Source organism: Trematomus bernacchii, unplaced genomic scaffold (assembly GCF_902827165.1).
Source record: "Trematomus bernacchii unplaced genomic scaffold, fTreBer1.1, whole genome shotgun sequence".
NCBI classification, from domain to species: Eukaryota; Metazoa; Chordata; class Actinopteri; order Perciformes; family Nototheniidae; genus Trematomus; species Trematomus bernacchii.
Window position 1 is genome coordinate 7927668 of NW_022987567.1, and position 27069 is coordinate 7954736.

Below are 27069 nucleotides of genomic sequence, written 5' to 3' on the forward strand. Positions count from 1 at the left end.
TGGTAGACAGCGTCCAGCAGATGAAGGGAGTGAGCTGAGGCGTTCATGTACACAACATCCCCGTAGTCCATGAGCGGTAACAATGTGGCAGCTACAAGCCGTTTCCTCGCACTTGTGGAGAAGCAGGCCTTATTTCTAAAAAAGAATCCCAGTTTTAATTTCAATTTCCTTAAGAGATTGTCAATATGTGGTTTGAAGCAGAGATTTTCATCTATAGTGCTGCCTAAGTATCTGTAGGTGTTAACAGCTTCAATGGGGTTATGCTGTGCAGACATGATGCAGGGAAGAACAGTTGGTAACCTTTTCTTATTGGAAAACAACATGACTTTTGTCTTATCTGAGTTTAACACCAACCTAAGGTGGAACAGATGTGACTGAAAAGTGTCAAAAGCAGACTGCAGACGTTCAAATGCAAGGGCAACAGTGCTAGCACAACAGTACACAACAGTATCATCTGCATATAGATGTACAGAGGCATCAATGCTTTTACCCACATCATTTATATAAATAGTAAAAAGGGTCGGTCCCAAGACCGAACCTTGAGGAACACCTCTGGGCACATTAAGAAAGCTTGAGGAGAGACCGCTGAATTTTACACATTGCTTGCGATTTGAAAGATAGTTTGCAAACCAACCAACAGCTTGGTCAGACAGGCCAATATATATATATATATTTATTTTGTTTGTGGGGGTCTGCCCACAAAAAACTGTTTTAATTCCTGAGAAAGTCAAATAAGACGGTGTGTAAAACTACACTGCCCAGCCAAAAAAAAGTAACCACTTTGATGTAACTAGGCCAGTAGGTAAGGGCTTTCCACTGGATAATAACTGCAGCGATGTATATGTTTTAGCTGAATACACTTTTTTTTTTTAACCCTAACTGATGCAGTTAGTCACTTCTTTAATGTTTGTTCTTTCTGATGTAAAGTCAAGGTTGTAACTGTTTGCAGTAAAGTCGTGGGGCGCTGAACTGTTCCTTTGAATCTTTTGAATTTTGATACATGATATACTTACTTGTCTTTCAAATTTGAAGGAGGGTGAGCAAGCATCTTGAGGAACATTCATCATTAACTCCTCCAAAAAATATAGTTTATTCAATAATAAATGAATATGTGAATCATAACAGTGATTGACAGCTGATAGGAATAATATGATTGTTAATAGTATCATATTCATTCAGACAAACATCGATGAGACAGTTAATTAATGTACTTATTGCAGCAGTCTTCATAGATTTGGTTCCCCTGCTGGTCTAAGAGTGAAACAAACTCATTCAGTTATTGTTCAGTTAAAATTCATTTCACTAGCAAGAACCACGCCACAACAGTGTGATGTTTGTACGTTTATTGAAGAAACATGTGAAGGATATGAGGGGGGTGAAGAGGTGATCTGGGAGGACGAGCTATGGTCCGTGCAGTGGGAGACTCAGAGTGGGGGTTCCGTCTCCGGCATGAACTGCGTGGGCTGATTACGGTCCCCCAGACGATACCTGGACTTTAATGTTAGTATACGCAGTATATAGATATGCACAGTTTAGATATAAATGGTGATGGGCAGAGGATGTTTATGGGTAGAAGGGTGAGGGAGGGTGGGTTGAAAGATGAGACAAGCGGTGGCCGGAAGCTTTCGCCGGATATAAATAGGGGTGGCCGTGGTTTGAGGCGGAGTTTTAGGCGTGGCCATGCTCCTGAACCTATGTTAACATTTTAACCTCATTTCACTAGCAAGAACCACGCCACAACAGTGTGATGTTTGTACGTTTATTGAAGTAACATGTGAAGGATATGAGGGGGGTGAAGAGGTGATCTGGGAGGACGAGCTATGGTCCGTGCAGTGGGAGACTCAGAGTGGGGGTTCCGTCTCCGTCCCCCAAAAGAGTCGGATTAAAAGCAGCTGACTTAAGCGTGTGCATGTCAGACGTCGTTTAGATTGTTGCGGATGTAAGCGTGGTACGCTTGGGATGACGAGCGGCCGAGGGCCTAGGTGGTTGGATAAGAGATGCCTGGTCTAGCTGCTGTGGACGCTGCGCCGATGCGGGAGAAATGGCTCTAATTCTGAGAGTGCCCCCCAAAATGTGCGGGATGTTCTGAAAGTGTTTCTGGACCAGAAACATGTGGCTTGAAGATAACGTGCCCGGAACGAGTGACTACATCTTCACTTCTAAATCCGGCTAAACATTACCTTTGAGGAGTTAGAATGATGCACGCGCGGTTTGCCCAGAACCGGGCCTCCGTTACGCTCTAAGGGAAAATACGTTTATGCCGTAAATGTTAGGTTGGGTCTGCTCGCTGCGAGGGTCAGAGGGCTTGCTGTGCCTGTTAACTGTTCTGGACTATGAGGAGATCTCTAGTCATCCTGAGAAGTCTACTGGGTTCAGGTCTGTTCTGGACTATGTGGAGATCTCTAGTCATCCTGAGAAGTCTACTGGATTCAGGTCTGTTCTGGACTATGTGGAGATCTCTAGTCATCCTGAGAAGTCTACTGGATTCAGGTCTGTTCTGGACTATGTGGAGATCTCTAGTCATCCTGAGAAGTCTACTGGATTCAGGTCTGTTCTGGACTATGTGGAGATCTCTAGTCATCCTGAGAAGTCTACTGGATTCAGGTCTGTTCTGGACTATGTGGAGATCTCTAGTCATCCTGAGAAGTCTACTGGATTCAGGTCTGTTCTGAACTATGTGGAGATCTCTAGTCATCCTGAGAAGTCTACTGGATTCAGGTCTGTTCTGGACTATGTGGAGATCTCTAGTCATCCTGAGAAGTCTACTGGATTCAGGTCTGTTCTGGACTATGTGGAGATCTCTAGTCATCCTGAGAAGTATACTGGATTCAGGTCTGTTCTGGACTATGTGGAGATCTCTAGTCATCCTGAGAAGTCTACTGGATTCAGGTCTGTTCTGGACTATGTGGAGATCTCTAGTCATCCTGAGAAGTATACTGGATTCAGGTCTGTTCTGGACTATGTGGAGATCTCTAGTCATCCTGAGAAGTCTACTGGATTCAGGTCTGTTCTGGACTATGTGGAGATCTCTAGTCATCCTGAGAAGTCTACTGGATTCAGGTCTGTTCTGGACTATGTGGAGATCTCTAGTCATCCTGAGAGGTCTACTGGATTCAGGTCTGTTCTGGACTATGTGGAGATCTCTAGTCATCCTGAGAAGTCTACTGGATTCAGGTCTGTTCTGGACTATGTGGAGATCTCTAGTCATCCTGAGAAGTCTACTGGTATCAGGTCTGTTCTGGACTATGTGGAGATCTCTAGTCATCCTGAGAAGTCTATTGGATTCAGGTCTGTTCTGGACTATGTGGAGATCTCTAGTCATCCTGAGAAGTCTACTGGATTCAGGTCTGTTCTGGACTATGTGGAGATCTCTAGTCATCCTGAGAAGTCTACTGGATTCAGGTCTGTTCTGGACTATGTGGAGATCTCTAGTCATCCTGAGAAGTCTACTGGATTCAGGTCTGTTCTGGACTATGTGGAGATCTCTAGTCATCCTGAGAAGTCTACTGGATTCAGGTCTGTTCTGGACTATGTGGAGATCTCTAGTCATCCTGAGAAGTCTACTGGATTCAGGTCTCTTCTGGACTATGTGGAGATCTCTAGTCATCCTGAGAAGTCTACTGGATTCAGGTCTGTTCTGGACTATGTGGAGATCTCTAGTCATCCTGAGAAGTCTACTGGATTCAGGTCTGTTCTGGACTATGTGGAGATCTCTAGTCATCCTGAGAAGTCTACTGGATTCAGGTCTGTTCTGAACTATGTGGAGATCTCTAGTCATCCTGAGAAGTCTACTGGATTCAGGTCTGTTCTGGACTATGTGGAGATCTCTAGTCATCCTGAGAAGTCTACTGGATTCAGGTCTGTTCTGAACTATGTGGAGATCTCTAGTCATCCTGAGAAGTCTACTGGATTCAGGTCTGTTCTGGACTATGTGGAGATCTCTAGTCATCCTGAGAAGTCTCAGTTGAATGTGGTGGCTGAAAACGGTGGGACCGGTATGGGATGGAGATCCGCCTCTGGGGCCGAGTTTCTGAATTTCCTGACGGGTGTGCTGAGGTGCCGTGATAGTCAATCGATGGGTGGTGTTGCTGTGGCTAGAGTGTAGCTGGTTGCACAGGGAGGAAAAACATTTGGGTGTTGGGGAAGGGATGGGGGGGAGGGGGAGGGGGAAAAGGTAGAGCAGTTGGAAAGGAAGGTACTAGGTAAGAGTCGGGTGATAGGTTAGCATGTGGCATGGCCCCTGCCCCTTGGTTTACTGGGTGGGACGCTGTTGCTACGGGGTTAGCTGCTAAAGGAGGAAAGTAAGCAGAAGCTGGGTAGCTGTGGACTGCTGAAGGTAGAGAAGAAGAAGGGATGGAGGGATGAAGGGATGTATGTGCAGGGGGATTTTGTGAAGCCTGTGGGCACAGGGACGACGCGCAGCGTGAATCACAGTCTGCCTGTCGATCTTTGAAAGATGAGACAAGCGGTGGCCGGAAGCTTTCGCCGGATATAAATAGGGGTGTCCGTGGTTTGAGGCGGAGTTTTAGGCGTGGCCATGCTCCTGAACCTATGTTAACATTTTAACCTCATTAAATGATGTCTGCCACCTTATATATTTATATGTAAGGCTTGACTGATGTGCCACAATAATGTCACCTATGTTATTGAGTTAAAATATGAATATTGTGGCTTTCCAAGTTAACATTGATTGATAGACTGCGATTAAATCAGCATATACTTCTGCCAGGGGATGCCACCCCTCAAAATCTCCTGCCACCCTCTTGCCACCCCATGAATATGTGTCTAGATCCGCCCCTGCAACAAATCCCACGAAAAGACACAACAACAATGTGGTAATCGGCCCTTTAGGTTCATTCATTTCCTACAGCCAAGTAACATTTGATCAAGGAGGAAAAATTGCATTTGTTGTCTGTATTAATGATTCCTCATCTACCTTCTCAGAGTGATGGTCCGGAGGGAGGGGGGGGTAATCACACTTCTCGATCTTCTGGCAGAGGGAGAGCAGGTTCATCTTGTCCCCATAAAACGGACTCTGCAGCGCTGCCATCTGCAGAAACAAGTGGAAGACAGGCTGGATGAGAGACATTCCTGATGAAGACTTTAAACCAACACGATGAAGAAGAGGTGATAGATCAGTCGCTGCTGACAGAGCGCAGACGTCCACTCTTTGGGGGATTGAAAAGGAGCTTGAAGACTGCAAGCTGCCCTGCATGTATTGTGACTTTCCTGGGACTGATGCTAGGCCCACTACATTTCATTATACCTGAAGAGCTCCCTTTCCATCCTCGTCTAAAGCAGGCCATACGTACTATATGTGAATATGTATTAACCTCAGCTGTAGTGTAAAAGGGTTAGGGTTCAAAGTGCTTGAATTTCACGTTGGAAAAGGTGTACAAATCTTTAAAAAAACAAGTAACAGTGTATGTGAGCTTACCTCATACAGAAGACATCCCAGAGACCAGATATCAGACTTAAAATTGTATCCGTTCTCGTGGATCCTCTCCGGCGACATGTAGTAAGGAGTCCCCACTGGGAGAAAGAGAGTTAAGATGTTCAGAAAATCAATTGATCATTGCTGTGAGACGATCACATAAAACACACAGATCTAATGCTGTTTTTTAAATGTATTCTGTATCGAATCCATGTATATGAATATGTATGTATGCATGTTCTGTATTTACATGTTCTGTCTGTTCCTTACCTAAGGAGTGTGCCGCCGTGGTTTTGGAGCTGAAGAAGCGTCCTAATCCCAGGTCACCCAGCTTCACCTCACCTGTGGCTGTGATGAACACGTTGGCTGGCTTTATATCTGACACACACACACACACACACACACACACACACACACACACACACACACACACACACACACACGTTGAAATGTAACAGCAAAGCTGATGCAATCATTGCAGGCTGTAGAGAAATGTACACTATGTCAAGTACACATTCCTTCCTGTGTCTAAATATTGATTGTACAATAAGAACAAAAGTATGAATAAATAGATCAAGTTTTTAGCCGCTGATACCAATATGCAATTGCTGATGATCCATAATGAGGTTTTCTGATGGCTTTCATTCGAGCAGCTTGTACATTTATTGCGGCAAAATATAAGTCTGACCCCTCAGTGTCTAAGGCACACACACACACACACACACACACACACACACACACACACACACACACACACACACACACACACACACACACACACACACACACACACACACACACACACACACACACACACACACACACACACACACACACACACACACACACAAAGGCAAATATAAGTCTGACCCCTCAGTGTCTAAGGCTCTCCACCAGGGGGCAGCGTAACAAAGGAGATCAATGCAAGTGCAATTAAAGAACCACAAATAGTGGAGTTGGTTTCTTATCCTGTCAGAAACATACTAAGGTGAGGCCGTCCTTCAACCAGAAGTGTTCAAATGCTACCTCCTTTACGGGTTGGAAGACTCATTCCTGCACCACTCTTTTATGAAATGTGACGAGGGTGAGTAAATGGGTCAGTAGCTGCTTACCACGGTGCATTACTCTGCGTGAGTGCATGTGCTCCAGGGCGCTGCAGAGCTGCACAAAATACTTCCAGATAGTTCTCTCTGGGATGAGGCGCCTCTTCTTCTTGAAGTACTTTAAAGATAAAAAGGAAGCAATGTTAGTCCATAGAAAGTGACAATGCTAGATTCAAGATTCAAGGCTTTTATTGTCATGTGTGCATAGCTACAGTTCTCTTAGGTCACAGACTCCTCCAGCAGAGCAACACAATAAAACAGATAAAATAATGCAAGTAATACACATACAAAATAATATAATAGAAATAGTGCAAAGATAGGGTTATGGGTTAATGATCTACTAATCTATATCTAACTCAAATTGGCATCAAAAAAATAGTTAAAGTACCAAAAGTAAAAGTACTTACAGTGCGTAATGTCTCATTTTAGAATCATATATATTGAATTACTGGATTATTTCATTTTTTATACATTCTTGTGTTTTTTTCCATCCCTAAGAAAGTGTAGGGGAAATGGAGACAGTAACACACAACAACCTTGAGAGAGTCAGGGTGAATGTGAACACAAGTTTATTTATTTACATCAAAGAAAATGCCAACAAATGTTCTTTAAAGTGGACCTTTCATGCTATATCTAAATTATATATTGTAGGGCCATACCTATATAAGGTATATTTATACGTTTCTGTTTTCAAAATACCAAACAGATCATGCATTTTAGCCATGCCTCATTTCGCTCTATGTGCTGTTTGCTGTCTACGGGTCTGATTCTGCTGACCACGCCCCCCTGCAGGAGAGGGGAGCCGCTCTGATCAGCTGCTGGGCTGTCAGAAGAGGGGGAGAAAAAGAGATCTCCGTCCTCCGTGTTTTATTATATAGAGTCGTTATTCATTTGTTTTAAAGCTCAATAAATAACAAAGAAGACCTTTGACCGGCACTTTTCTAATTTTGTCCGGAAGATTTCAACTTTAACGGACATCTTGACCGGCGGAAAAGAAAACCTAACTGAAACTCTGCCGCACGGTCCCCTCGTTCCTTGGAAGAGGCGGAGAGGTGGGTGTTTGTCATCTGCTGGTGGACTAACCGGAGAGAATTACAGTGCTTGCCTCGACGGGGAGGGATTGCATTGAATTAAAGCAGCGGGAGCAAACGCTTGCCTCGGGGAGGGAGAAAAAAAGCCACAGCGGAGAATAAACAGAAGCGTAACCATGGTAACTATCTTCTTCGCTGCTTTTGTGGCAGACTACAGCGCCACTTACAGGCCTGGCATATGTACTACAGCGTCTCCAGCGCTTTCGAGCGGCAATGGCCGGCCGTGGCCCAACCCCACATTCCCCTGATAGGTGGAGAGTTGGCCCAATAGCCGTAGCGCCACTTCTGTGACGACATAGAAGTGTTCAAATCTGGATCAGTCTGTATCAGATCCGTTGCAGCCCCTTTTTTTTAGATTTGGGTACAGAGGAAAATAGAGAGGGTTGTGTTTTCTGACACTTGGTGAGTTCCCTGGAACACCGGGGACACATATTCATGTATAAAAGACGTGCAAAAGTGCATTTTGCATGATAGGTCCCCTTTAACTATATTTGTTTTTGTCTTTTGGCTAATTAGCGTAAACTCGAGGCACTGGCAGCTTAGTGATTTGTTCATCACCACTCACCTTCAAACAAGCCAAGAAAAGCCGGCATAAATAAGGCCCTGACACACCAGGCAGTCACCAGAGAACTCGCCGACACCGACATCGACTGTTGCATCGGCGAGTTCTCCTGCGTCTTGGCCGTGTGTCGCACTGGAACACACCACAAAGACTTCAGCCGAGCACGTACGAACTGCGCATGCGTGAGTGGCAATAACGCTCCTTACCAGCAGGCGGAGGCGGCGGTAGTGTGTATTCGTCATTCAAAATAGGCAACAACCGGAAGACAGAGAAGAAGAACAGACTGATATAAACAAACAACAAATAGCGTGTGCGTTCCATTTTCACTCTCGTCCATCGAAAACATGTTTTAGAATATAAAAATACATGAATGATGAAATGAGCACATAAAGTGCAGACATACTATAAAATCACAGTTAATAGACCTGCGTCTGATGATCGCAGTGTTCTGGCGGGTGTGTAGTTTATTGAGTCAGCAATGTAGTAATGTATGTAATGTCATAATGGCCACTTCTTGCTAAATTTACATTTCCATGTGATGCTTTTATCCGAGGCGACTCACAATAGGTAAATGAACAGCAGTAGACAGTATCTCATTTACTTAGACACTGTACTTAAGGACAATGTTGAGGTACTTGAGACTAATCCTGCAACTTTATACTGACAAATAAACCGATGAGATGAAAAACCGGACTTCACCAAACAAATCACGGAGCTCTCAGCAGAGGACAGCCGGGGACGCTCCCGCCGATATCAGAGATGTCCCTGCTATGTGTGGGACATTTAAGGGCTATGTTTGATGTCTTTTAAGTATCACCTGCTGGGGTTTAGCTGCTGTCCTGTGCCTTCTTAAATCGTTTGTTTACGTCCCTCACTTCCGTTTCGCTTCTCATTTGCTAGCTGAACAGCTGATCAGAGTGGTTTCTTGGCCCGATAGCTTGTGTCCGACAAATGGCCGATTCAACATGTTGAATCGGCCATTTGTCGACCGTGAAAGGCCAAATAAGGCGTGTCACGGCCGAGGGTTCGGGACACACCAAATTGACTTTGGGCGACAGGGCACGCTTTGTCGCCAGACAACCGAAGACGGCCGATATCGGCCTGGTGTGTCTGAAGTGACTGTCGGTCTGAAGTGACTGCCAATGTCCGCACCGCTGTGGGCGAGACGTGGAGGGAGGGAGGGAGGGAGGGTAGAGAGAGCATCGGAACTTCACAGTCTAATCTCCCGACCTGATCTTTTTTATTTTGTATTCAATCAATATCTTTTTGGAAAGGGAAACTGTGCGCAAACAGTACACAGCAAATTGAGAAGAGTTAATATTTTGGTGTTGGTGAAATGTAAACAAGAGTAGAGTTAAATATACTCCTGATAGAGTTAAATCCCTTATATTTAACTCTCATTAGACAAATAGTTGGTGTTAAAAACGAGTGTCAAAACGAAATATCTATAAATCAAATCTGTAAGTGTAATTGTAGTACATTAACTCTGAACGTTTAACTCTTAACTCCAAACCTAACACCTTAAGTGTAAATGCATGTATCACCATGCCCCCATTGTCGTAGCACTGAAGCCACTTCAAAGTTCAAACAAGAGTCTGCCGTGACGGCTGACTGCTCCCGGACATTATTTGGTAAGTCAATTAAAATCATTTCTGTTAATGTTGTGTTTTGTTATTGGTATTTCTCTTTTATGTCTCTGTCTAAAAGTGAGACACCGTAAGCCTCACGTTATCGTTATCCTGTAACTTATACCGCGGTTCTGTTCCTTGCCATCCGTCAATAACCAGTGATAATTCTGGTTACATTGGCTATTCCAACATTTAGTTCGCTAAAACTTCTGTTTTCATGACAAACGTGTGATAGACTATTTTCCTGTTGAGCTGTGCTATAAGACAGGCGAGTCACCGCTAAGATAAGATGTGTTTGGCTTGTGGGCTTTTAGCATTAAGCTAGAGTTAGCGCTAGCTAACCAAGCCAAAAAAACGTGTAACCAGACAAACATAACCTTTATGTGAATGCAGGCACCGAGTGGGAGCGTGATATCGGTAGTATTTAATGAGATCCCTGTTTTGAAGGCTTGCGTTTATTTGCTAATGAATCATAGAAACGTTCAAGTCTACATCATAGGTTAATGTTACTGGTGCATCTGCCTTGTAACGCAGGTTGCTTCTCTCGTCATTTTGGTTGGTCAGACAATAATAACAGTTGTGTTTTTAAGATAAAGAAGTTGCCTGTTTAATAAGTTAAAGTGGACCTATCATGCTATATTTGAATAATATAGTGTAGGACCATACCTATATAAGGCATATTTATACTTTTTTTTTTTCAAAATACCAAACAGATCATGCATTTTAGCCATGCCTCATTTTGCTCAATTTGAAAAATGTTAGCTCTGTTTTTGCAAGGGCTGATTCTGTGAGAACAGCACCATCTACAGGCCTGGCATATGTACTACAGCGTCTCCAGCGCTTTCGAACGGGAATGGCCGTGGCTGTCTCCTCCTGATTGGTGGAGTTGGCCCAATAGCCGTAGCGCCACCGTCCTGACGTCAGGACAGTGTTCAAATCTGGATCAGTTTTTATCAGATCCGTTGCAGCCCCTTTTTTAGAGATTTGGGTATGGAGGAAAATAGAGAGGGTTGTGTTTTCTGACACTTGGTGAGTTCCCTGGAACACCGGGGACACATATTCATGTATAAAAGACGTACAAAAGTGCATTTTGCATGATAGGTCCCCTTTAAATATGTAACAGTAGCCTCAACTACAACTCAAGTAGGAACCCTAGAAGAATTATAATTTTTTTAAATGATTCACCTCTATGGTCCCTTGATTATTGACTGCAGCTTCAATTTATATATTTTTCTAATACATTCTCCTCTGTTTATTTTCAAGGCTGGGATGGTGACATTTCAGCTCTCCTGTTGCTATTGCATCTCCTGCCCCCAATGCCCAGAGGCCATAAAAAAACTGCCAAGATAAGCTCATCTTGTAAGATTTCTTAAGGTATTTACCATTAGATTTTTGTACTAACATTTTTTTTGTGTGCTGTGGTTGTATGTAAGTGTTGCAGTTTGATATAAGACTGCAAGAATAAATCTTACTCCTTATTAAGTAAGTTATGCTAAGTAGTAACTTTTTATATATATAAATATATATATATGTACAGTAAATGTATATGCATTTGTCATTCAAACTACAGCAGGGAGCCAGCCTCACCACATTCCTGGAGAAAGTTGAAGCAAGACAGCCCTTCCTCCTCTGCATTGGTGAGCAAAGGAAGAAAATCCAGAGGTCATCGTTGTGGACCACAAACCCATACCATGCAACGCTCAGACATCGGTGGCTGCTTTTGATGCCCTTTTCAAAGCTCACTATGTCTTCAGCCTTTCTTATGATGAAGCTCTCTCCAGTTTCTACACCTTCATCCAAACAACGATGTTCAACATCGATGTTGGTAATGCAAAGGAAAGCCCACGAGTCAAAGAACTAAGTGCACGACTACTGCGTGAGCAATAACAGCCAATTCACGAATTTCAGTCTGTGTTCACTGAGACTAATCCTGGACTTATCCTGCGCTCCAGAGAACTGCACGTTGAACATTGTAATGCATTAAGTGAAGATCCTGCTCGACCTTCCATTTATGGTGTTAAAACATCTTGTGTGCTCAATTCATTGCAGTATTTTCATAGCACTGACAATTTTGCAGTTGATATAATGCATGATTTGTTAGAGGGTGTATAGTATGAGCTAAAGCTTTTCTTTCAGTACCTAATGAAAAATGGTTACATCTCTTTGAATGCCCTGTCAGACAGGGTACAGAGTTTTAACTATGGTTACTTGGAACGTAAAAACAAACCAAGTGCTTTAAAACTTGATGACAACAGCAAGCACTTAGGTTTAAACGCCATTCAGTCATTGTGTGTTCTCCGCACTTATCTTTGGCGATATGGTTCAAAGAGAAAATAAGTATTGGAACTTTTTGCTCATTTTGTTGCAAATAGTTAATATTGTTTTCTCCCCTATCCTGACTGAAGTTACCTAAAACATTTGATCTGTGACCACGACAACATGTTCAAAGTGTTATTTCCTGATAAGAAATAGATTCCCTAACACCACTTAATGATTCACTATCCGAGATGTATTACAACAATTGTCCCTCTTATCCATATGTGGTTTATGTGATTCAAAGCAAAACATAATTTGTTTAAAAGGTCTGTAAACAATTTCAAAAACCTTACAAAATCTCTTGTTAAGCAACACCAGCGGCAAATGGCTTTTTATTATGAAAACTATTATTTTAAAAGGTTTGAGCTTGGTCCTTTAAAAATGAAAACAATAAATAACTTGGAAGGTGCAGAATCAGTGTCAGATGTTGCATTTAGATGCATTTTCAGAGGTTTCAATCTTTTCAGGTTTCAACTACAAGATGGGTCAAAAATGATGGCACTGAATACCAAATTGATCTATACATATGCACTGGAACATTCCATTACCTACCTGTGTATGCACTGGAACATTCCATTACCTACCTGTGTATGCACTGGAACATTCCATTACCTACCTGTGTATGCACTGGAACATTCCATTACCTACCTGTGTACAGTATGCACTGGAACATTCCATTACCTACCTGTGTATGCACTGGAACATTCCATTACCTACCTGTGTATGCACTGGAACATTCCATTACCTACCTGTGTATGCACTGGAACATTCCATTACCTACCTGTGTATGCACTGGAACATTCCATTACCTACCTGTGTATGCACTGGAACATTCCATTACCTACCTGTGTATGCACTGGAACATTCCATTACCTACCTGTGTTCATGAAAATTCGCAACATCATCATTCATGAGCAGCGTGCTTTCATAATTGGTTGCACTGTTCACACGCTGTACTATGATGATCACTTTCATGCCGACTGTATCGAGGACCAAAGTAATGAACATGCTGTTATTTGTATTGACCAGCTCACCTATGTTAGACCCTTTGATAGGCAATACTTTAATGAAATGAGAGAGCATACATTGTTCCATATTGCTGTGTATTTTGAAATGTATTTTAAAATGCTTTTGTGGTGCGAATGTTTGAAAATAAATCTTGTTTCAAACAACTTTAGCCTACTTTATTTTTTAGTAATTGTTATGCTTTATTAGAGCTTTATTTACACCTTAAAGTGTTAATATATGAGTAACACTTTCATAGTTAATAAACTATTCTGTGATAGAGTTAATATTTAACACCATGCAAGTGTTGAGAAAAACTAACACTGGTTAGTGTTACGAAGAGTTACATTTTAACTCCAAATAGAGTTAATAATTACTCTGAATAGTGTTAAGAAACCAACTCTTTAACAATAGTGAAATTAACTCTATCTGGACCCATATAGACACTGTCAAAGTGTTGAAATCAAATCTGACAGTGTTAATTTGGGGATGCTGATTTTGCTGTGTATAGATATATATTCATTTATTTATAAAAAAAGGGGGGAAAAAGGTCACTTTCTCTGGAGGAAGAAAAAGGGCAGGGGCTCAAGCCCACTTTGATGTCTATGTGTGCACGTGCCTGCACCTCGGTACAAAGGCCTCCACCACAGCCATCACGATCAACCCAGCCAGCAAAGAAGTCTCACCTAGCACACGTACCTCCCACACAGCCACCAGCATCAACCCGGGACAATCACACCTACCTCCCTCCAGCAGCCACCAGCAGCCCATGCACCATCACCCCCACCTACACAGCAGCCAGACCCCCTGTCCTGGAAGACAGACAATCACACTGCTCCCCCTGTCTTTACATTTATAATGAATAGTTGGTTGAAAAAGTTCTGATATTGGAAATATTGAGATTTTACAGTTTCTTATGTTAACATAAATAGTTGAATGAAATAATTGTATTTGTACACATCACATGAACCTTGGTATGGAATATGAAGTCATTATTCAGTCCTGATGTAACTTTTCTGTGGTGAAAGTAGAGTGATAGAAAATGTTTACTCCAAATTATAATTTACACATTTTCATTTTAGACATGAACAACACATTTAGCCTATAGTAGGGGGGGGGGGATAAATGGCCTAAAAATAAAAAAATTGGAAAATGATTACGCCCACTTCAGGGATGGTGCATTGGGTCATTTGGGAGATATTTTGTATTGGGAGTTGGTACCTATCATGAAATAAACCCCCCACCCCACCCAAAAAACTAAATCGGACATGTTTTTTTCCCCCTTTTATCATTAAAAAATAAAATAAAATCTTAAGAGAACACTTTGGTTCACCTGTCAGATGTTGCAAAGTTCTAATGTAACAAAGTACATTTACATAATGCATTGTGGCTCCTGGTTGACTGCAAGCAAACCGTTGAAATCCCCAAGCAGACGATCATATTCAACACACCATCTGACAAGCAGTTAAACAGAGTTGTCGCAGGTATGTTTTTTCCTTTTTAACAAAACTATTATATTATATTATTTTATAATTATATTATTATATGATATTATATGATAATTTAGCTTGGTTTGTGTCAGGTTCCATCCAATATTAGTCATACTTTTAGCTTTCTAGCTGTTAAGAACGTAGCTCAAACTAGCTAGCTAGCTTAGTGCAACAGTTGATTTGACATGTTTTTGCTCAAATTAGCCAGCTAACTTTATTATACAGTAATTACTTAGCTAACTGTTACATTAAGCTAAATTAGTAGACAGCACTGAAGTAATTAACACTCTCCTAGACCTAGTGCTTGTAACTTAATCTAATTTAGAATATTAATCTTTTTCAGAGAAGTCACATCAGTCTGATGACATACATCATCAAGCATGGCAGAGCCCAGACACATGTCCAAAACTAGATCTACCGGAAACATTTATAATGCAGATACCGACTTTCCTCCCTCCAAGAACTTCCAACCACCCACAAAACTCCCCACACTGCAGAGTGTCATAAGCATGAGACGGTACCACCTGGAGATGGGCAATGGGAGAGTGACTACAACCATAGCAGCATGGGAAGTGGCAAAACAGGTCTACGCCAAGTACTACCACGACACTGTGTTTTGTGTTTCCTTGAGCACCATCCAGAGGAAGGTAGAAAGGATCTGGAAACAGTTCATTGAGGGCAGAAAGAGGTATGGACAGACAGGGAAAGAAGACTCACTGGCTGTCCAACAATACAAAGAGTTATTTCATACAAAGTCTGAGCTCTTTGATGTATTTGCCCATGACCCTATACGGCGGCAATCACTGGAGAAAGAGTGGTGTGTAAGCATGAGTGAGATGGAGCACAAATACTATGAAGACCAGAAGACAGAGCGAAGGATGTTCTGTTCCAAAGGTGTGGACCCTGTCTGGTACCATAGCATGATGCGAACCCAAAGGTTGAGGGAGAGGAGCGAAGAGTACTAGAGGAAGAGAGACCAGCAGTTCTCATATCAAACTCTGGACCATATCACAGATATCTTGATTGAAACTGGTGAGATATCCAGCTGCAGCAGCGATGAAGAGAAAGAGGGCACACCTCCAAAAGCGACTGAGACAGATGTCTGAGACTGACACACAGCTTCAAAAGGAGGGTGAAGAGAGTGAGGCGCGAGCAGAACCCAAAGGAAGGAAAACAATCTTCACAGATGTTGCTGAACTAGACATGGATGAAGATTTACTACCACAAGAGTTTCAAAACATACGATTGTCCGAGAGAAAAGTCCGGGATGAGTTCTATACAACTATAGCCAATCTCAGAAAGAGGAGATGGCTCAAAGAAAGGAGAGGAAGAGACTAGACATGCTGGACACACTGAAATCTAGAGGTGGCCCCTTCACTGACAGTGGGGAAGTTGAGAAGTTCCTTGTGGATGAAAGTCTGAACAACAACGCAAAGCTGCAGAGGATGAAGCTTGAGGTTCAGTTTGCCAGAGAAAGTACCACGCTTCTGCCTAAAGTCGAACCTATCTTCAGAATCCAGGTGACACTGCCCAGTGGGAAGAGGAGGATGAAAACGGCACAGGAGTTTGGAGATGCTCTCATGGCGTACCTAGGCAAGAGGAGTGACCGAACCACACTGGAATATGCAAAATTCCAAGAAAGTCTTGAAAGGCTAAGAAAAATATGAGGTGCTACTTAAGACTGACAAGTTGAAGTTCTTTCTATGTCAATGTGACTGAATAAAAATGATTTAACTGTTTTGTATTTGGAATAAAAATCTAATCAAGTTTTCCAAATTAGTTTAGTCTTTTAGTCTTAACAGACTGTAAGAATAGTGAATTTCAAAGGGCGGAACAGCCAAAAAAAACGCTCTTTTTGTGTTCTTTTTTTAATTTTAAAGAGGGATGGGGGATTATTTTCAAGATACAGAGTTACTTTGAGGTGTAACAGTTCTTCTATTAATAATGTTTATTAATTCTCAAATGGGTTTGAAAGCATTCATTCAACAGTATATAGGCAAACAGTAAGAATAGCTTATGCATACCAGGCGGAATGTGCAGAAAATGCCACTTTTTGGGTTCTTTTTTTCATTTTCAAGGGGTGGGGGGTTATTTTCAAGATACAGAGTTACTTTTGGTGTCAAAGTTCTTGTATTGATAGTGTTAATCAAGTCCCAAATTGGTGTGTTGAAATTTTGAACTTGATGATTATCCCCCCCCCCTACCTTAGGTAAGGAACAGACAGAACATGTAAATACAGAACATGCATATTCATATACATGGATTCGATACACAGAATACATTTAAAAAACAGCATTAAATCTGTGTGTTTTCTGTGATCGTCTCACAGCAATGATCAATTGATTTTCTGAACATCTTAACTCTCTTTCTCCCAGTGGGTACTCCTTACTCAACCCTGTCTCCTAAAAATTACGTTCCCACAGAACTAAACTGCATTCTCAATTACGTTTAGCTAGAAACATATTTTCTCCCACGTTACGTTTGTTATGAACTTATCTCAAATACGTTTATTTTCTACATATCTTCTAGAAACATATTTTCTCCCACGTTACGTTTGTTATGAACTTATCTCAAATACGTTTATTTTCTACATATCTTTGCCATTTATTGTCTTGCTTATAATATTGATAATAGTCATTTATAAATATCATTTTAGAGCACACATTTGAAATCGACGATCGGGCTTGATATCCTATGGTTAAATTAAAATCAGTAGGCGAGGCTGTAATTTCGCCAGCTGCGAGGCATAGTTTTAACATGCCAAAAAGCTGCTGTGTCTTTTATTGCACCTCAAACACCTCAAACTTCCTCTAATGCCCCTTTCACACCAACGCAACTCCGGTTCAAGCTCCGTGCTAGAGCTTTTCTGGTTCAGAACCGGTTCTTCGGTTTAGCGCCGGCTCTTTTCACACCGCTCAGAGCCCGACTGGTGCTGCCGCTGCTGCGTCATGACGTCACAGTTTACGTCGCTGAGTTTCTCCCCAACGCCGGAGCTCACCTCACAACAACAACGGGCCGGGGACTGCGTTGCTTTTAATCATACGAAGCCAGATTAAATTAAATAACGACTTCTCCAACCTTATACTTTTCTCCAGAGTGCCGTGGTTCATTGTTTATTAATGTGTTTCAGCGGCATTTACCGACCGCTGCAGTGCTGGCCGGCTGCTCTTCAACGGGATTGTATTCTCACGTTAGCTCCGGGTTAGCTCACACGGCTCTAAAGTATTCACTGTCTGACTGTCACACAAGCAGCTGATACATATCCCCAGTTCCCCTTAAGTGAATGTGTGTCAGTCTGAATTGACGCTATTTGGTGTCAGTCTGAATTGACGCTGTTTGGCATCACAACGCTGTTATGAAAGTTTCTCTGGTATAACATGGGTGATGTTAGCATAGCAACCGAAGCTAAACTGACTACTTGCTAAGCAGTTTTCTACAGGCACTTTTTACCGACGTATTTTTCATTATGATTCTACTTGTGATAGTCGGACATGACAACCTGTGCAGCCCATGTATTGATTCCATCCGATAGCTGCTATAATAACAAACAAAACGTCTGCCTGCTCTCCACAATGATCAATAACAGCGAACGGATGGTCAAAGTAAGGTACAAATAAACAGAATCACACGAAGCCTGGTTAGTGTTGCCTGACTTTATAAAGTGTGTTTTTTTTAACAAGTGTGTGGTTGCGTTCTAGTCACTTTGCTCAGCACTACTGCTTGTTACAACTTTTATTTGCCGTACTCGCCTTAAGTGTTAGCTCAGGTTAATCTCGCCCCCCTCCGACGTAAGCGTGACGTATGCGGTTCTTGCTTCTAGACGGACAACTTTTTGGTGCTCGAAACGAACCGGATTCCGGAGCTATGACGCTGCTCCGCTGCGGTGTGAACAGGAAAACCCGGTGCTTTTCAAGCACCAGCACCGAACCGGCCCTGAAACACCGTTGGTGTGAAAGGGGTATAAGGACAGCAGAAGAGCTCTGTGGCTTCAGGCTTAATCGCCGTTCAAATGACAGCGTTGGTTTCCCCAAAAGTGGGTGGGGCTGTGACGTAGATTTTACTCTCATCTATTATTCAAAACCATTCTATTTATTCTAACGTAAATTACATGCCAGTGTTTTATCTTTTATTAAGCGATTTGTTTCTGTTGTTTAACTCATACATATATATAAACATATGTTTTTATATATATCTATGGTTTAACTGGAAATGTTTTCACATTGAACCTGAAGTACGTCACTTCACTTTGTCTTTTCGTCCCTTTTACGTTCCAGACAATGCATGGCTCAGCGTAACAGACTGAACAGCGACCCCAGGTGTGTCTACATTGGAATTACATCTTCATTACTGAAGGAAAAATACTTTACCTAGTGTTTGTTAACTGGGTTTTTAATGCAGTTGGCTTTTCTTAATGGTTACAATATTGCTATGTGTTACAGTATATCTGAAGCAAATTATGTTTCTGAAGATGTGTAGTCAATTCCACCCTTCAATGTAGCATAAATGTGAACTCTCATTACAGGAACAATACCGGAAACAGACGTATAGGAAAGATCCTCAGCTCGCTGATTGGATGTTTTAGCCGCAATGCACGTTGGGATATGGTTACAACAGTATCAGCACTCCCGTCTCAGGTCCTCTGTCCTCCAGAGTAGGAGTGTACCTGGGTCACAGAGCAGGTGTTCTGTCCTTCTACAGCATCGTCTCTGAAACCATGACTCTCCTCCACAGAGTGCAGACCACATTCACTCAGCCGCTACATGCTGGACTTTGGGTTTATAATCATGGAGTCACAGCTGAGTTTTGTAAACTGAAATAGCCTGAAGTCATTTGAGGAACTCTTCTACTTCTTAAACTCACCGTGTGTCCATCATTGTTGCTGAGAGCTGATTGCTCATGTCTTCACTGCACAGAGATCAGCTGTCAATCAAACATGATGGGAGGTGCTTTAACATCTTCTCACAAGTTGTTCTGTGTCGTGTTAAATGATCATATAATCATTTAAAACATATAGTCTTATACTCGGATTGCCTTTTACTCTGTTCAATTGTATTTGTAGTCTTGTATGTGTTTAACAGAGACGTGTGGTCATGATTTACACGTCAGGAGGGCAAAGGAAGTCAAAGGTGGATTTGCAAATGGTTAATGACGAGGGGGGGGTTTGATGGTTTAATGATGGGGGGGTGTAGGACCAGTTTCTTTTCATGAATATATATATAGTGTGGATGTGAGCTGTGTTCTGGGTGCAGAGCTTCTCTCTCCTCTGACGGTGAAGTGGCTCTGTTCCTGCATTTGAGATGGATTTCACTGTTTATTTACTTTATTTATTACTTTATTAAATATAACAAAATGTAAACTTTGCTCTAAAAACGTGTTGAATATGGATATTGATGTATTTGTGTGTTGTTGTTTCTCTTGTAAAGTGAGTCTTTAGAGAGAAAGCACCAGAGCTTCTTTCATTGGAGATATTTGATTCTAAAGGTTTTTAATTTGTAACTAAGTCTAAATGTGTTGAATGCATAAATGAAAGTTTGAATAATGCAACAAAACGGAAAAAAAGAAAAGTAAAAAAAAAAGAAAAGTGTGTGTGTGTGTGTGTGTGTGTGTGTGTGTGTGTGTGTGTGTGTGTGTGTGTGTGTGTGTGTGTGTGTGTGTGTGTGTGTGTGTAGGTCTTTGGAGGTGCTACTCTGCTCCCTGAGCTCCACCCAGGTTATCCAGTTCAATGTCCTCCTCCGCCCCCTGGTGGCCTGGAGACACACGACAGCACACAGGTGAGACTTCCTGTTCAATAAACATGTGCTCAATGCCAAATCCTAAATGCTGACTTGGTTAGTAGAACAAAAAAAGACACAGAGAAACCTACGTGGGTCTACAAGGCGACTCGAAATGGACCGAGAAAACAAGTCTCTCCCGACAACTTTTTTTTGTTTAGGCCAAACCTGCCAAACGTTTTTTTTCACCTCTGATCTGCCCGGCAACAGTGGGAAAACGTCCATATCTCATCAATTAAACCACTGACGCCTTTCACATTCACAGCAAATGGTCCCTTTTGATATGCGGCACGCTGGCGTGTGCGTGACATTTTTGATATTCTTCAAAAAAGTCCTCTTTTTCAACAATTACTGTTTTGTCACTTGCCAACACACTCACGTGATGACATGTCGCACACTGCGCCATCATTTACACTCAAACACACTCAAAGTGAGCAAACCCTGCTCAGATCCTCAAATCTCCACAACTCCCAACACATTTCCAACAGGTGAGCTGTCAAAGGTCAAAGGTCAAACTACACAAGACAGGAAGTAACAGATTTTCATGTTTTTATATATATTTTATTTATTTGTAGGATTAAGAAAAATCAGCTGAATTCAGATGTCACAGAGCAGGTGTTCTGTCCTTCTACAGCATCGTCTCTGAAACCATGACTCTCCTCCACAGAGTGCAGACCACATTCACTCAGCCGCTACATGCTGGACTTTATCTTGATTATGGAGCCACAGCTGAGTTTTGTAAACTGAAATAGCCTGAAGTCATTTGAGGAACTCTTCTACTTCTTAAACTCACCGTGTGTCCATCATTGTTGCTGAGAGCTGATTGCTCATGTCTTCACTGCACAGAGATCAGCTGTCAATAAACATTATGGGAGGTGCTTTAACATCTTCTCATGAGTTGTTCTGTGTCGTGTTAAATTATCACATAATCATTTAAATCATGTCTATCAACCTGAAGGTCAGTGGTTCAATTCCCTCTCATATCTTATGGAACTAACGAGGCTGTGGTAATTGTGCTTTAAAAAACTGAAATTATAAACAGAACTAAGGTAAAGTTAGAAAGAAATCGATGCTTATCCTTAAGTCCTGGCTCCAGATGTGCTGGTAGACTTAGGTTCTTCTGGAACAAAACAAAATAGTTTGCTCCCGGGGTACTACTTCCGGTCCGGATGTCTGATGTCTGTTTTTTTTTTTAATTAGTTTTGTATCTGGTTTCATAATTTCATAATGCCCTGAGATGTAATTCATTTAATAATCACTAACTTATCAATACTGATTTTTTCTTTTGAGTAATAAATCAGAATTCTTACTTAAATCTCAGATCTATGAAAACAAATCCTGAAGGTTTTCAGTGAAAGTCAGAAATCTGATAATTTTTTTTAACTTTTTTTCAGATTTTCTATTACTTTTTACAGAAAATCTCAGAAATCTGACTTTTCCTTAAAATATATTTTATTTATTTTCATGAAAACCTTCAGGATTTGTTTTCATAGATCTGAGATTTAAGTAAGAATTCTGATTTATTACTCAAAAGAAAAAATCAGTATTGGGACTGATCAAATCTTTGTTCAGCCAGCGATACCTGTCACGGGGCTTGGTGTGTTTATTTGGTTGGGGCTCGATGTCCACATAATCACTGACTGGGCGGCCATTGGGTTCAGATAAGAGATAAGATAGAACTTTATTGATCTCAATTTGGGACATTGTTGTGTTGCAGCAGCATAAAAGACATGGCATACAATACAAATGAAAAAAGACTAGAAATAAACAAGAAAGTAGAAAATATACATGTTGAATTTACAAATGAACAAAAGCCAAATATAAAGCAAGTTATTATATATACATAAGTATGTGAGGGATGGATTGTTGTTGGTTTTCTTTGTCCACAGGCATCTTCATCTGCCTCTTCTTCACTCATAGCAGTGTCCTCTGATTCCATCTCAAATCACTTTCTCCTTTTTGGATCACATCCTGCACACTGAATCCAGGACCTCTCTTTGCTGCTGGCATTCTGAAATGGAAAAAGTCATTAATAAATATGTATCAATAATACATATGCTTATTATATTGTAATAGATTACCTGAAGGCATGGGCGTAGGAAGCATCCTGAATGTGGGGGGGACATTTTTAACGGGGGGTGTGGGGGCGGGAAAAAAAATAGATTTCCTGTATTCTGGTGCATTTTAACAGGTGGTTTGATACTTTTATGTGGCTATACTAGCATGAGGGAAATGATGGGTACATTTTGTAATTTCATCCAGTAGTAAAGAAAGGAAACATATTGTGAGGATCTGCAGTACTTCCTCCTTCTTTTCCCCTTCTATGTTTGTCTGTCTTCCTGGCTGGGCGTGGCTGACCTACATTCTGATTCCCGCCAACTCACCTCCACTGCTGTTGTTCATCTCACTGATTGCCACTACTCACCTGCACCTGCTTAAAACCCTGGTTCCCATCCTCAGACTTCGCCAGTTCTTCGTTTATTCTTCAGTGGTAAACTATCGTCCAGGCCTACTAGCAGTAATTCTAGTAAACCTTTTTGATACTCCTAGTGAAAGGTTATTCCTTTCTAACCCTGCATCTTTCCTGTTCCAGATCTACACACACCTGCCGCTCTCCTTGCCACGTCCAGCCTCCGACTCCTCGTCTGAGTTCCCTCCGTGCTTCCACGCACACCAGCTCATCCTGTCTACATTCGCCAGCTCTGGATCTCCGGCTCTCCACGCCGGTGCTCCCTCCGTGCATCTCCGCACCTCCGTCTCCCCCTGAGCTATCCAGCTCCACGTCTGTCTTCTCTGAGCTCCTCTTTACACCTTGCCTGTGCCGTGGTCAAATAAAGACTATTGTTTGACACTTCACCACTGTCTCCGTCTAGTGTTTGCGTAGCGGGTTCTCATCTCCAGTCACTTCTCGGGAAGCGTAACACATATTTGATTATTAATTCAGAGCTGTCTTTGAATTAATAAAAAGCAGTTTAAATGCCCATTTTTTGTACATTTATATACAACAATAAATATTTGTGAGTGCATTGAGAGATATTGTTGTGGAGAGTCATTTATATATAAATCGCAAAATACATTTGTGAATCCTTCTGTGAGCATTTATTAATATTGAGACTGATCTGACTCCATACGGATGTTAAGTTCACCTAGGAATGGTATCATTGACTTAAATGTTCAAATAAATGTTGCTCTTCTGTCTATATTGGTCATATGATGCCCCTTGACTGAAATGTTTCCTGTTCAAGATCCCCACTGATTTCCTTAAAATCCTGGGATGAGAGTCCACATCACAATTTACTCTCAACTGTCATTTCCCTTTCATCACTCACCTCAGCAATGCTCTCTCCACTGTCCCTGCATTCTGCCTCTGACTCACTCTCAAGTGCCTAGATGTCAAGAGAGGTGGTGAAGTGATAATTATTTATTGAGCAGTATACTCTTTCACGTTGAATCATAACAAGTCATACTGAATGTAAATACAACTGACTCTAAAGTAAGTCCCAGTCTGTGACATTGGACATTTTGAAGACTCAAAGTCCCAAGCAGTAGGTAGAATATTAGCTAGTCTATGTAATGTGCACAGAAAATAAATAGTTAACTGAATACTGGGATGGAAATAGCCTATAAGCACTCAGTAAAACATAAACACACACAAAAAGCTTCTGAATGATAAGAATTAAAACATAATGCACATTACAATTTTGAGAGAGAGTACCTAAGTTAAAGAACTCAGAAAAGAATCTCTTATCGAACTGAGGCTCCAGTAAAACACACTGACTGCGTCTCTACATGGACATCAGTAAGCCGTGTATGAGTATTATCCCGGTTATGATCATATTGGGGATATGGTGTTTACATGAGCACAGAGAGATCGGGTTATTCATGTTCCCTGTTTACATGATAAATACTAGTAACCTGGCATTTCGATGCCTTTTCTCATCTAAACTATTCAGTATTTGTATCTCTCTATCATGACATAAAGACGAAACTCCTCTCCAGAAGTGAGACGCCGCCATCACTGTTAACTGATTAACTGCTACCAGCTGATGACTTACTTTCCTCTTCTTTGAAAAAAATGTTCTTATGTCCATGTTGTCTGGGGGAGAAAACATATCAAACCAAGAGATCGTCAGCTTTGATTTTCGCTGTATTAACCATTTCCTGAACATTTGGTGTGTGTGCCTTACCTCCGCTACCGGCATCGCTTCATACAACAGATCAGGGGCCTCATTTATAAAGGGATATACGCTCAAAAAATGGCGTAAGCCAGTTTCTACGCAATGTTTGCGATTTATAAAATTCTAACTTCACGGGAAAATGTGCGGTCCTCCACGCAAACTCTAACCCATGCGTACGCACTAAGCACACAAACGGGAGAGACGAGAAACTGCGACACCGTTGGCAGAAAGAAGAATGGAGAGAAATATGTGGAAATAAATCAAATGTTACCTCTCATTTATCAAATGAAGAATTCATTTTCAAACATTGATTAAAGCCAATCTTAAAATGATTAAACAAACGGCTGTTTGAGACTCCTCAGTGCACACAAACACTTGGAGAAATAAATAAATACGGATATGTTATTTAAAACCACCTCGAATATGTTGTGTTAATGTTATGAAATGTTTTCTCATAAATGATGCGGTAAGCAGGAGGACAGAATTACGTCTAAACTGACGCCGTTTTGCATTTCTATAGGTTGTAGATACGAGCATGGTTTTATATACTATCACGTTTAATCGTGTTTTATGCCGTTTGCCAAGACTTGATAAGTCGCTCGTAAAACACAGGAGGTATGGAAACTAAGAACACCATATGTGGTAAATTGTACAGCTAATATAACACAACACATTGTATTTCCTTTAACTGGTGGATTATGGATATATAGTTGCTGATCGACAGCTGGAACACAAACCACCAAATACAACAAAATAATTCAGATCCAGTCGTCATGACTACACTCCGGAGGGATTCCCCGATCATTTCTTACAGTTTCTCATCAAGGGGGGGGGGGTCTCCTGTCCCCGGGACAAACACACTGCCTGAGGAAGGTTATGTGTCTTTTTTTTGTCATTAACTTTTTTCGGACCACTTTATTTATTTAGGTGACGATCCGACCTCCATGCTGCTACTCTGGTTCAAACTGCATCCACCAAACAATATGATTTATCTCGACCTCCCCACAATAACCTAAATCTGACACGGTGTGAGATGTCTTTTTTAGTTGTTCGGTCGTCATTTCCTGCGATCTTCTTCATGCAGTCAGTCAAAATGAATGAATGAATGAATGGGCGTTTCTTTGAGTATTTATAGGCAAATATGGGCGTTACGAGTCGATTGTGATTTATAAAGGGAAACAGGCGTAGGGAGTGCCGTACGCACTTCCCTCGCCGGTACGCAATGTTTTGTGAATCGGAAAATGGCGGAAAATGTATGTACCTATTTTTGTGCTTTGTACTACGTAAGCAACCTTCCTACGTCAATCCTACGCAAGGCGTTATAAATGAGGCCCCTGAGCTGTCCAACTATGACAACACTCCTTGAACATGCGCACGCTATGTGAGAATCTGCCTTGGTACAAAGTAGCAGTGAAAACATGGTACGGAGTTTCATTGATTTGGGCATTCTCTCAATAAGCAAGTGGAATGGATTTCATTTGATAGTGAAGCACTGACACAGCGCTCTACAAAGTGCGGCGAGTGGATAGACCTATTCATGGACTTTCCGCATAGTAAAAGTGGGGGGGTCTAAACTAATCATTTGAAAAAGTGGGGGGGACTTGTCCCACCCTCATATAATGGCTGCGACGCCCATGGTTAGTGTACATATTCTTTGAGAAAGGTTGAGTTCCCATGGGGGGAGGGGGGCAGAGGGAGGGGAGACCAGGTGCATGTTGCGAAAAATTATTGTTACAGTTGATGAAGGGCAGTGGTGTAGTGGGGATTTTTTAACTGGGTGGACACTATGGACGCGCTCGTGAACTGTCAACAGGGGGGTACACTGTGGACCTCTGTGTCGCTTGTCAGCCCAACATGATGCCGTTTAAACAATATAATAATAAAGGGCGGTGCCGGCAGTCAGCGAACCGATCCGGCCTTTCTGCGCAACTGTCACTCAAATGCGGGACATAGTCTCAATTTGTGGGACGCGGGACAAATAATACAAATGCTGTGTGTGCATTCCCGCACAAAGCGGGACACCTGGTCACCCTACACACACGGTGCTGTCCCTCACACACACACGCTTCAAATCAAGTTGCATAAATGCTTGAGCTATGTTTTTATTATAATTACTGTGAAATCTGCCAATTATGTTTTCGTCATTATTACAACAAATACACACTTGCAACTGATAACACTGGAAATGATTTTATATTTATTAGACTGTTAAAAAAAAAAAGCATGCTTCAAATAAGTGCTATACTAAATAATAAATAAATATATACTATGGAGGACGGAACATGACATAAGTATAAATAAATAAATAAATGTGGAAAAATATGAATGAATAAATAAATACATAACATTTGAGAATAAAACAGAACACACACTATTATAAAATCTTTAACATATTTCTACATTTAAAAATAAGGACAACAAAAATCATTTGCTCCCGACCCGGGGTACTACTTCCGGTCCGGATGCCTGAGTCACTTGTGTTTTTTTTTTA

At 41.6% G+C, this 27069-nt stretch overlaps 1 protein-coding gene and 1 long non-coding RNA gene across 2 annotated transcripts; one reads left to right on the forward strand and one right to left on the reverse strand.

Moving 5' to 3' along the window:
• Positions 1-4785: 4785 nt before the first annotated feature.
• Positions 4786-11526, reverse strand: LOC117478772 (serine/threonine-protein kinase Nek6-like). The gene is made up of 6 exons (XM_034125675.1): positions 11509-11526; positions 6547-6655; positions 5705-5812; positions 5438-5532; positions 4937-5050; positions 4786-4797 (listed from the first exon to the last, which is right to left on the reverse strand). Exons 1-6 carry the CDS (start codon positions 11524-11526, stop codon positions 4786-4788), a joined length of 456 nt encoding a protein of 151 aa, XP_033981566.1.
• Positions 11527-21569: 10043 nt separating this feature from the next.
• On the forward strand, positions 21570-23993 carry LOC117478941. Its single transcript, XR_004555514.1, has 3 exons — positions 21570-21751; positions 22890-22891; positions 23984-23993. It is a non-coding gene; the product is annotated as an uncharacterized LOC117478941 (long non-coding RNA).
• The last annotated feature ends 3076 nt before the right edge of the window (positions 23994-27069 follow it).